This window comes from Lepisma saccharinum, chromosome 2 (assembly GCF_977018435.1).
Source record: "Lepisma saccharinum chromosome 2, izLepSacc3.1, whole genome shotgun sequence".
Lineage (NCBI taxonomy): Eukaryota > Metazoa > Arthropoda > Insecta > Zygentoma > Lepismatidae > Lepisma > Lepisma saccharinum.
In genome coordinates, this window is record NC_139230.1 from 34433909 (window position 1) to 34447052 (window position 13144).

General features: G+C 38.0%; 1 protein-coding gene across 3 annotated transcripts in view; it reads left to right on the top strand.

The window, feature by feature from the left end:
• Creld (Cysteine rich with EGF like domains) overlaps positions 1-13144 on the top strand; it is a 134575-nt gene that overhangs the window by 85556 nt on the left and 35875 nt on the right. For all 3 annotated transcript variants that reach the window (XM_083117255.1, XM_083117256.1, XM_083117254.1), the window contains exons 5-6: positions 6462-6636; positions 11648-11785. In XM_083117255.1, coding sequence (XP_082973381.1) covers positions 6462-6636; positions 11648-11785 — 313 coding nt within the window. The remainder of the gene's footprint in view (positions 1-6461; positions 6637-11647; positions 11786-13144) is intronic.

Sequence of the window (13144 nt, forward strand, 5' to 3'; positions counted from 1 at the left end):
CTAAGTTAGTAGAATTCTCCTCTGTAGTCACCTGTTAAAAACTCACCCAAAGGTCTTCAATGCCAAATAAATATATTTCAATTGTGCTTCAGAATTTTGTTTGCAACACTACTAATATTTCACCATAGCTAGAATAAGACCTTTTACCTTCAAAGTGTTTGCCCTTTTTCACTTGTGGCTAATCACAAAGATGAGGATGATTGATGATGTGATGAAATTGACACTCACTAAGAATATCCATGCCCGGGCTGGGATTTGAACCATGGACCCCTAGCACCATAGTACTCTGTGCTAACCACTCCACCATAAAGGTTGGCACAAGTTTATTTTTGTGAGAACAATGTAACAAGACTCAATGTATATGGTGCAAGACATCATTACTAGACATTTGCTTTATGGAAAATGACACAAAAATTGTGACCACTAAGGAGACTTTTTCATGTGCCTGTAGCACATCTTAAATGGTGATGCTGTTGTAAAATACGTAAATGATTCTCAATGTTTGCTTGTGCTGCCATTAGTTATTTGGCCAGTTTGCAACTTCAACCTAGTAGATGTCTTTCTGCATAATGTGATGAAAGTACTACAGGGAGGTTATCTAAGTCTTTTACCGCGAGAGCGTTGGCCGCTCTGCGGCCCCGTCATGCAACAGGTCCCGGCAAATTGCGTTACAGGAAGTCCGTAACAGAAACTGCTTGTTTTGTAATGTTTCCACTTTTCACAATTGCAGTTACAATTACAATTGAAATAAGCACGTACCTTGTCGCAAGGATGCTGGAAAAGGTGTCCTCCCAAATACAAATATTTCTGGCACCTTATTTCTGACTCTAATCTTAGATTAGACCGCTACTTTATCCTCAGTTGACAGAAAGGGAAGACAGCATCGTGGTGCATAAAGCAAACCGAAAGTGTAAAATGATATTTAAAAGTAATAATAATGATGATCACTAACCTCCTGTGTTATAAGAAATGTTGAAAATGACCTCCTTCAACAGCAATACAACACGTTTCTTAAGTTCAAGAGATCCTGTCTCTCATAATCTTTTAACGAGGTTGTAAACAGTCTGTCTTTCCGGAACAGGATTGCCAGGAAATTTTCTTGCAAATCGCCTGACCACTTTTCTGCAAGAGTTTGTTTTCACGTAATTATCGTACATAAAAACTCTTTGTTCAAGACTATATTTGTTTAGCAGCATAACTAATGAATGAATAACAATTAACACACAATAAAGCACTAGCACTGAATAGCACACTAACTCAATAACACAGTATAACAACACGCGTACTGATAAAATGCAAACAGAAGTGAACAAGAGCGTGCACTCACTATGTCTGGTAGCCGCCAGTGTTGCCAATAATATTTTGGCAATGTCCCTACAGACATAGTCAAAATGTCCCTTCAACTGACCAAATGTTCCTAGGCCAAGTAAAGTGACTAAAAAAAACAACAACTCATGAGCATGCAAAACCGACCGGACCCCTCCCCGATTTTTGTAATATTTTGCATACTCACTAATCGAGGCCTCCTAATCATTCATTTGAAGTTAAAATTTGGGGGTCACGTGTAGAAATTGCAAAATAAGCGAAATTGTGTTTCCAGTACTTAAAAAATGAAATATACATTCCTGATATTACTACGACTCCGGTGCCCACCCAGCGTCGAATGACATGGGTACCTGGGGGAAACCCTGGGGGGTAAAGGTGGTCAGGGGCATGATGCTGATCACATCACCCCCACTCATGACCAGATCAAGAAAGTGTGGGGCATTACCCCCACACCCCCTATATGCCTTCATGGCGTGGTGCTATGCACAGGGGAGCACTTTACCTTTACCTTTACTTCGACCCCAAATTTTAACTATGTTTGCCTAACCTCACCTAACCATGAATGGTTCGTGGGGCTATCCGTCAATGGTTTGTGGGGCTACCCGTGCATGGTTTTTTGACCCCAAATTTTAACTGTTTGCATTGCCAAACCTAACCTAACCTAACCTAACCTTACCGAGAATGGTCAGTGGGGCTATCCGTGAATGGTGTTGCGCTAATTGTGATTACGAACTGATAAAAAAATCTTATTTTCGTAGCACTTTAATGGCAAACGTTCATCATCGAATACGCCATTTTCGTATCCTGCAATTTTACGATCGATGCGCTGTTGCCAAACTTACCTGTAATCAAATCAGTCCACATTGCACATGTTCTTCTACATCGTGATTGTCACTGTCACATGTAAGCACCTTCTTTGGGCAAAATACCGAAATCCGTAAGTTTCTTAATTAGCCCACGGCCATCCTCATGCACACTCAACCTAACAATCTGTACACCATTAACAAGTTTTTTACTGTTCTCTTCCACCATTCTTACACAATCCATGCTCTACAAGTATGAAATCAACAGTGTGGCAAAGCAGTAGACAGCGTAACTAATTGTGAATGTCAATTGTTCATATCAACAAATATGGCTACCATACTTGTATACGGAGAATCATTGCGAGAATTGAAAAGCTTATTTTACAACTTCTACACGTTAATGAACAATTTTTTCACCTCACCCGAACATGTTAACCTGAGATAAATCATCACGACTAATTATTTCGTGAGTATAAGACGTAGCATAGAAATTACAGAATGGTCCGGTATTGTAAATTCTTGCCTTAATGAATAACGTTGAGTAGTTTACTGTTGATAATGTTATTTGAAGTCATACATGCTGCTGCTGTGAAGAGATAGATGTTGGTTGATGATGCTGTATTTCTTGCAGTCTTTAACAATGCTGGTCCCATTTTAATTCTCGTTTTTGTTTCTGTATCACTTAACATTGAAAATATTCTTTCAGTTTCCAGGTTAGGATGTGGCAATGTTAGCACTATTTTCGCGAGAGTGGAAATGTTTTCAAAAAAGAACTTGCCTTGAAAGTTCTTGGTAACCGATAACATGTTTCAAAATTCTGATGGAGATATGTTAGTTAGTTATTTTTTCTCCTCCTCGCTAAAGTATCCAGATAAACTAATCCATTCATTTTGAACAGAGTGCGAAGAAAGTGCAACTGACTGGCAAGTAAGCTTTGCACCTTTGCACAATAAAATGTTATTTTCCAAGATTGAAAAAAGTCCCTACGTTTTCCCTCATTTGGCAAAATCTATCCCTACATTGCTACGTGGGCAAAATATAGTGAAAAGTCCCTATGCGTAGGGACATGTCCCTACAGTTGGCATCACTGCCGACAGGTGTCGCATTCGTGAAGTATGAAGCGCCCTCTGGCAGCTGACAACTCCCCCGATAAGCTGCTGGCACACTCGCGACAACTGAGGATGGTAACAGTTTCATACATCGGAGACACATTTCTTCAATTTTGCACAAGAAACTACTTACGGAAATGAGTTTCTCCAAGGTTTACAATGTTCGTTGAGGTATTTTCTTTAATCGTGGAATATATTTGACCGGGAAATCATGTATTTTTCAAGAGAAATATCTCACCGACACACAATTGCCATTGCTTTCATTTGCTTGCCCTACGACAACTGGATGCTGTGTACGTTTGATGACGTAAGCCCCTGTCATTGTTTCAACCCACCCTTTTTTTACTATGCTTGCCTAATGTAACCAAACCTTATCGGAAATGGTTCATGGGGCTATCCGTGAATGGTTCGTGGGGCTATCCGTGAATGGTTCGTGGGGCTATCCATGAATGGTTCATGGGGCTATCCGTGAATGGTTTGTGGGGCTATCTGTGAATGGTTCGTGGGGCTATCAGTCAGCTACCGTGCATAATGGTTCGTGGGGCTATCCATCAGCTACCCATGCATAATGTATAATTTCCACCGGTGACGAACACGATAGTAGCTATTTTTCGGTGAAGAAGGTTGAAACACTGCATACCCACAACGTGAGTCAAGATGTGCCCGTCATATTGTGTGTTCTGGAAGAGAAGAAAGGATGTGAAAAATTGAGTTTGTTTTCATGTAAAAAGCATAATGGCACCTTTAACTAAGTTCCGCAATACACAATTGGTAAGTACGAACCATGCGAAACACAAAATATCCAATTTTAATGTGTCTCCGATCTATGAAACTGGTACCCTGAGGATAAAGTAGCAATGTCTAATCTAAGATAAGGTGCCAGAAATATTTGTATTTGAGAGGACACCTTTTCCAGCATCCTTGTGACAAGGTACGTGCTTATTTCAATTGTAATTGTAACTGTAATTGTGAAAAGTGGAAACATTACAAAACAAGCAGTTTCTGTTAAGGACTTCCTGTAACGCAATTTGCTGGGAGGGAGGTTATTTAACTCTAAGCAAAATCTTCCTCCATATGTTGTAGGAAAATTAAAAATAACAATTTTGTCATGTTTTCTTTTGTATCAAGTTGTTATTGTATATAATTCAATCCACATTTGGCAGCTTTCCATGTGTTTTCAAGTCTCTGAAGTAGCGTCATGGTTTGGGTAGTGTGTGGCACTAATCGTGGCCATGCTGTGAGTATTTTTCTTAAAGGAATTTCCTGAACATTTGAGAATATTGTGTATTACACAAAAACTAATTTATTATTAATAAATAGGATTGCAATTGATTCTCATCATACAGAATTTCATTTATTTCAAGATATCTGAAGAGTTGCTTGAATGTCCATTTGAAGTTGATGCAGATGTTTGGATATCTATTCACAGTAGACACAATATTGCATACACATTTTCCGTGTATGAAATTCTAGATACTGGTAAATTGATTTCTAGCATTTTACTGAAAATTTTCTAGCAGTGAATAATGTTCTTTATTGAAATACTGTTTCAGTATAAGCATATCCATTACAGAAGTGGTGCTATTTTAACCTTTTCAGTATTGATTGATTTAATTGGTGTTTTAAGTCCACTTTATGCACAGTAAGGCTAATCAGGATTGGACCTACAGTTTAAAGTGGGATGCGAACCACTATGTGCCTCCACCAAGAATCAAACCTGGGACCCCTTGATTACAAGGCGACGATGCTACCACTACGCCATCGGAGAGGCCTTTTTTAGTATTGAACACATGTGCTCATTTACTAAAACTGTAAAGTTCATAGAAAGGAAAGTTCTTAATGCATTTAATTCATTAACAACTAAGTTTACTTAATCATCTTGCATATAGTTTGCACATGACAACTTAAGTCCTCTAAATAATTTGAATTATTGTTCATTGAGTTTCAGGTAAATTAATAGTTTAAAATGCTAAAATATAAGGTGCCTTAACCCAATATGGCCTACCTAAGATTTATTTATTGTTTCTAGTGGTGTACAAAGTCAGAATGGTAAAACTAATGGCAAGAGTCAAGAGAGAGAACATTTCAGGACGTTTACTGAAAATTGGAGCCAGTTCCAAATAATTACATGATTGCAGGGAAGATTTTGTTAAATACTAATATTTAGGCCATATTGGGAACATACGTACCCAATATGGATTAGTAATATATTTTGTTCTTTTACATCAAAAAATGCAACAGGAAATTGTAAAGAAAGTACCGCAATGTTATTTTCATAGGTAGATACATGTGTTGATACACTTACGTTTTATTTACATAATGATATAATGACGTTTACAAAGCAATAAATACAGCACATGTCAAAACTTGTCACCAGAAGACCATGGATTGCACATCACAGTCTGGGCAAATGAAAGGTCCTACATCATCCTTGGTGACTTCTACACACACTATGTGAACATAAAAGTAACAATTGTCACATTTGCACATGTCTTTCATGATCTATTTCTATGTAGGCCATATTGAGTCTACCATACATAGTGTTATTTTTCCTTCATTATAAACAGGACATTAGATTAAAGTCTAAACTACTTAAGTACATTGCTGTAAAGTACAAATTATGAGCTATCATAACATGGCATAGAGGTATAAACACCTATCACTTGGAAGATGAAGTAAGTAACAATTTCCATATGCAATATTAGATCACGTAGAACACAATCACGTGGTCCTGCTGAACCCTGTGGCTGAGTGGTTAGCACATCGAGCTGCAACGCCAGGGGTCCCAGGTTCGAATCCCTCTCGGGCATGGTTGATTGTGAATGTCCATTCATCAATTTCATCATTTCATCACTCATCCCCATCTTCGCAAATTAGCCAAGAGGCACAAAACGCGAAGTAAAATAAAATAAATCAAATCAAAACAATCACGTGGTCCAGCTATTTCTCTTCTTTGTCTGAAGCTATTGTACTATAGGTACGAGCAACAGGTTCAATCATGTCATTTGGACAGTATAATGACATACTAACATAATTTGTTGAATTAATCTTGTAACTACTTGGAAACTGGTACCTTATATCAAATCTCCATGTTCACCTCCTCACAAGCGTAATGTTTTAATATGATCAATTTTAAGACTGCCATGTATTGTGACATGTCTATTTTAAATGCATCATGTTGTAGTACATTATAATAGTTACATTTGTCAATTTCTTTCCACAGGGAGATGGAACAAGAAAAGGAAATGGAAATTGTGCATGTGATAGTGGGTACAAAGGTGATTTTTGTGACAGCTGTGCGATTGGCTATTTTGAATCATACCGTGATACAAGTAAGCTGTTGTGTACCAAGTGCCATGCATCATGCCAAGGAACGTGCACAAAAGCTGGACCTGAAGGTAAATTAATTTTAAATAATCCAATGTTACAAAGTCAAAGTTTGTCAACATTTATTTTAAGTCCACTTTATGTTCAGATAAGATAATTGTAATTAGACCTACAATTTAAAGTGGAATTGGAACCACTGTTCTACTGGGAATTGAACAGGAATCGAAACTAATTTTGTAATTTAGTTTTATATATATATTTTCCATCAAAAAGTGTATTATGCATGGCCATTGTCAGCAAAGAGTTCCTGGGTTCATTATCCAGTAGAGGCTTGTAGTGGTTCAGATCCCACTTGCAACTAAACTTCCAGTCCCAATTAGCCTATGTGTGCATAAAATGGACTTAAACAAAACTCTAACTCAAATCATGGTTCATACAGAAACAAGGATCTCTTTATCAATTTGTTACAAAATTCTTTGCTCAAAGTAGTAGGGGTGTTGGTGACTGCAAACCTTTCCCATGAGACATTTTGAACAACTCTGGACAAACAAATGAAGCCCCAACAGAGTAGTTCCCACTTGAATTACTAATTGAAATATTAAAATTATTTGTTGTATTGGTTATTCAGTTAGCAATATGAATGCAAACTGAGCATTAGATATGTTTCTATTAACCTTTTGGATCCCAAGCATCTCGAACGAGATACCCAACTGTAACCCTCACGGTCCCAAGTGTCTCGATCGAGACGCTGTGTCAAGGTCGTAGTTTTTACATTATAACTTTTCTATTTTTGGCTAGAATTTCGATTTTTTTCTTTTATATTGTTCCTAACACATGTATTTAACAGAAATGTTTCTTGCACCTTTTTTTTTCTTCATGAAAATGGAGGTGAAAAGGCGGGAAAAGGGACTTCTCTTTTCAAGGGAAAATATAAATTTCAAACATTTCAATAATTTTTAAAAATAATTTTTGGGGGTTTTCTCCCTTCCCCCTCCATATATACGCCAAATTTGCATAAATTTTGCATTTTGTGCATTTTGAAATTTTTTTGGGGGGCAGGCGGGGGGAAACGCCATTTTTTTAAGAAAAGTATTTTTGAGGGGATTTCCCCCCTTTCCCCCTCCATATGTACGCCGAATGTGCATAAGTTATATATCGTCTGAATCTGTGATTCATTCTGCGTACAACGGTATATCTTTCATATCTCTAGGGCATTTAGTTTCTGAGCTATAGTCATTTCAAGGTACCGCTGCATTTTGAAGCTTGAATCAGTGGCGTGCCCACCATTCCTTTTGGGTTTACAACTCAAGTTACATTGGTCATACGACAATGATGCAAATATTTTTGTGTTCCTTACATGCCATCGATAATTTCTATGTGCATTTTGAACTTTTCATATCCTTTTTTCGGGGGGGTGGCGAAACCCCATTTTTTTAAAAAAGAAGTATTTTCAGGGGATTTCCCCCCTTTCCCCCTCCATATATACGCCGAAGGTGCATAAATTATATATCGTCTGAATCTGTGATTCATTCTGCGTACAACGGTATATAGTTCATATCTCCAGGGCAAATAGCCTCTTAGCTAAAGTCATTTCAAGGTACCGCTGCATTTTGAAGCTTGAATCAGTGGCGTGCCGACCATTCCTTTTTGGGATGTACAACTCAAGTTACATTGGTCATATGATAATAATGCAAATATTTTTGTGTTCCTTACATGCCAGCGATAATTTCTATGTGCATTTTGAACTTTTCAAATCCTTTTTTCGGGGGGGCGGGGGCGAATCCCCATTTTTTAAAAAAAAACAAGTATTTTCAGGGGATTCCCCCTCTTTCCCCCTCCATATATACGCCGAATTTGCATAAATTTCATATAGTCTGAATCTCTGGTTCATTCCGCGTACAACGGTATATCCCTCATATCTCTCTAGGGCAATTAGTCTCCGATCTACACTCATTTAATTGAAACTCTGCATTTTGCTCAAAATCGGCTCGGGACTGAGAGGCTTACTTGTGAAAATGGCCTTGGGACTCAAAAGGTTAAACCCAAAATATTAGTAGCCAACAAAATAGCCATTCCATAAAAGTACTAGTTGTTTGTACTTCCACCAGAAATTCAGACCAGGACCCCTTGATTACAAGGTGACAGCATTACCACCGTTTTGTTAGTGGTGGTGGGGGGGGGGGGGGGTTGTGGGGTTGCAGATGGCATGCCAGTATAGATACTAATATGTGGAGTGCTTCATAGCCTTTAGTTGTCAAGAGAGCAGAGAGGTTTTTCAATAGAAGCATTGTATATACACATGTACAGGTTGTTTCTATGACCGTGTTACAGACTTGCAGGGATGATGGAAGGGAACAAACATGACAAAATGAGATAGGAAACCCTGGTCTGGAAATGTCCCAGTCAAAAGTTACAAGCCAAAACCTTCGAAGGGCAGGCAACCATGCACAATGCATAGGGGAACCATAAAAGATGTCTGGGGAAGTGGAAAACAAACACACAAGAATCACTGTAGTGGCTTTAATCAGTAGTAACTCCAGCCATCATTACAGCAGTTGTTCAAAGTGACGCTCTCCTGCCTCGATACAGGCATGACAGCATTGCAATTAGCTCTGTCGCATCTGCTCTAATATCCCAGGAGTCGTTTGGACCAGATCACAGGCTGCAAGGATTCTTGCCAAGAATTCCTCTACAGTACTCACAAGTGTTGCGTAGACAAAACTTTTGACATGACCCCCCCCCCCCCCAATCAAGTGGGGTCAGATCAGGTGAATGGGCAGGCCAAGCAACAGATCCGCCTCTCCCTATCCACTGCTGTGGGAAGGTCTGTGTCTGAATATCACGAGCACCAGCTACGAAGTGGGCTGGGGCCCCATCATGCTAAAACCACATGTGTTGACGAACGAGAAGTAGGACATGTTCCAATAACTCGGGGAGGATGTCTCTCAGAAATGCAGTGTACACTGGTCCAGTTAATCGTGGCGGTAAAAGATACGGACCTATTAAATGTTCGCCGACAATGCCTGCCCACATGCTTACAGCAAATCTGTCTTGATGGATGGTAAGGGTGCAGCTGCTGCTCCCTCAGAACTTTCCAAACAGTACAATGGGCTACATCAATTTCACGTGCCACAGCCCATGTACTAATGAATGGTTGTCCTTCCACCCGATCCAGCACTGCTTCTTCAAGGTCGGGTGTCCTTGCAGTTCTTTGTCCTCCTTGCTCGTGGAATTGAAGTCATGCTTGGCCTGCTTCCCATAATCATTGGAAAGACTGGGAAACATGGTGTGCACTGGATGTCTGCACCATGGATGCATGGTCCGATATAACCTTTCTGCTTCCCTACAGTTGCCATTTGCTCGTCGATACACAAACACCATATCAGCCAGTTCCTCTAGTATATACTCCATTGCACTGATTGCAGCCGCGAGACTCATGCTTCTAGACTACACATGTCGAATTTGATGTTACGTCTTCTCCAGGGCATGCATGGTGGATTCTTTCCCCTTTCTTTTATGGTTCCCCTCCACATTGGGCATGGTTGCCTGCCCTTCGAAGGTTTTGGCTTGTAACTTTTGACTGGAGCATTTCTGGACCAAGGGTTCCCTATCTCATTTTGTTGCGTTTGTTCCCTTCCATCATCCTGCAAGTCTGTAACATGGTTACAGAAGAAAAATGAATTTTAGGCTGACACAATAAACTGCCAGCTTGTACAGTGCACTTCAAACACCTTCTGATGATGCAAGTTGCTTGTTGCTACCACTAACACTTTAATTTTAATACATTAAAACAAGCGTAATTTTTTTATGTAGCAAATTTTATTGTAAGTAATGATGATTTTTTTTTTTAATTGAGATAAAAGTGTTAATGTACTATGAAGCCAAGAGTACTAAACAGTGATCTGCACTCGGTGATATACAAATAGAGGATTTGTAGAAGTATATGGCCACTTACAAATTTTATTGTACAGTAAGGAGAATTTAGCTTTCAGTAAATGAAGAACATTTCAGTACAAAAACTGATTGAATTTCAGGTTCAAATTCTGTATGTAAAATGATATTTAAGGGCTATTGGCAAATAAAATTTGATTTGGAAATTTGATACATTGTAATATGTAAATTTGCATCTAATTTGCATTCATAATCCTCACCTCCTATAGTCTATCCAAATATCCTAAGTTATTGTGCAATGGATATCTTACTCAAGAAAGTGTTGTCAGAAAATAAACTAAAATTTAAATTTGAGAACTTATTTAACCTTTTTTATTGTTTGTATGCTCCGTGTGGGGCTATACCATGTTGGACTGTTTACCATGAGGCTGGATCTTGTGACTAGCAACACAATAGTACTTGTACAGGTCATTTGTTACTGTATATGATTAGCATAATCATTACACTGTTTTACACTTAAATAATGATGTGAAGCTTTCCTTTGCCATATAGAAAGACAGATATTGAGAATGAAGTTTCTTGCTGATGCAAAATGACGTACAGCCAGTGCCATGATGTCTTGCAGGTGTCTGTCAGGAGGTGACCACTTACTTGCAGTTCAAGCCAGATAAAAGAACAAGTACAATTTCTTAATAAATCTTGAACATGCATCATTTTGTGGGAAAATCGGGTATAAAAATGCGCTTCCTACATGAAATCCTCTCAAATGAACATCACAGTATGTAAACTCTCATTCTGTATTTCCTTGAAGAATGATGTGTGCACATCTCCAATAATATACCATGAAAGGTTTTCTGCCATGAATGTACAAGTTGTATGAATTTCAGTAGTTGTTTTAATATTATTCTGTAACAACACTGACTGCTTTGATGGCTGTGCATATTGAGTTACCAGTGAAGATATTGTCTTTTAAGATTCTGAGTTCAAGTCTCAGTTTAGGCATGGGTGTTCCTTTACAAGTTTCATATAATGAACATTCATTAGTCACAGTTAGCCAAAGGTGGAAGAAAAATAATATAGGAGAACTAGAAAGAGTAGAAATGTAACTGAACTAAATTTCTACTGACTGTTCAAGAATTAATCAATATCAATGCTATGAATATAATCTAAGTAGTATTATTTTACTTCTAGGTTGCATAGCTTGTAATGCAGGATGGCTTCTAGAGAAGGACCAGGGTTGTGTTGATGTGGATGAATGTCTGATGAGTCCTACACCCTGTAAGAGAAGCGAGTTTTGTATAAACAATGAAGGCTCATACTCTTGCTTAGGTATGTTTTTTCCATACTTTCTAAATACTTAATGTATTTTCAGAGGAAACTAACTTGCAGGTGATACTTTCAACAGTGTAATTTTTATGTGGATTTTTTGGTGGTTGATCATCATGACAGCTTTTTGAAACTTTCTGCTTCAACACACATAATGAAGAGTTCACATTGCTATGATGGGTGAGTCCATCTTTGGACATTTTCCAACATTTTTTGGTGAATTATTTTCGAAAAATGACAATGACAATTATATATCCTCAATAAGTGGATTGTTTTAATGAAATTTCATGAAATTCAAATAGTAAGCTGAAAAAGCACCCATTCTAGATGTAATTTTGGGAGTGCTGTTTTGTAGTTTTGAATGCATTTTCGGTAACGGTTCCGATTGTTTTATGATTTCTCCTAGCACAAAGACTATTATCGTAAAATTTTGGAAATTATTGTCACACGAAATGTGAACTTTCCTTAAAGTAATGAGCACTGTTTGGACTCAGAAAAAGGTTATTTATGTTGAAAAAAACAACTTGAAAATTACCTTCTCATGGACAAGATATTCTCCATCGACAAGCAACAGTAAATATTGTAGAAGAGTGGGAATGAATGTAGAAGTAAATCGGTACCTTAGCCGAATGCTTTTTGGGACTTTATTTTAATGCTAAGGGAACCAAACCTAACCTGCCTAACATAACCACGAAAGCATATATTGAACAAAATCTTAAGTAATCGCTAAAACTCCGCAGTATGTGTTAACAGACGTACATCGAAATTGAACCACATAAAAATTGCATTAGTAGCATGATGTAATTGCAATAAAACAAAAGGAACTTGGGCCACGTTTTCTTCCATATTGTGCAATATATAAATAAAGGATGTTAAAAACTGTACTTACGTATGCGAGTCTGTTGTTCCAATATTTCTTACTGTAGAACCTACAAAATGCCATTGTGCAATATGTTATTGTACTATTGAGTGCTGCTTTACAAAAGTTTCCTCAACTGTGGGTACATATATGTAGTGCACACAGGAAGAATTTTCATTGCTGTATGGTTATGTGGGGATGAGGGAACAAAATTGATAAGATGAGGTTTCATAAGGAGAAGTGTGTTTTTTTTTGTTGTTTTTGTAATATTAATGCATATTAATTTCCTTCTTAGGTGCTTGAAGATTTCTTCTAATAATAAGGTATACAGGGGGTGCCAAAAAAATGTATACACACTTGGAGATGTTATCTATGTATTACTTTTTGAAGTTGAGTTGAATTATGGTAGCAATGTGTTATTTGATGTTTGCTCAAAAAATGGCCATGTGACACTGGACAGTCAAAGAAAATGGCGGAAACATGGTTGTTGTTCTAGGAGAGCA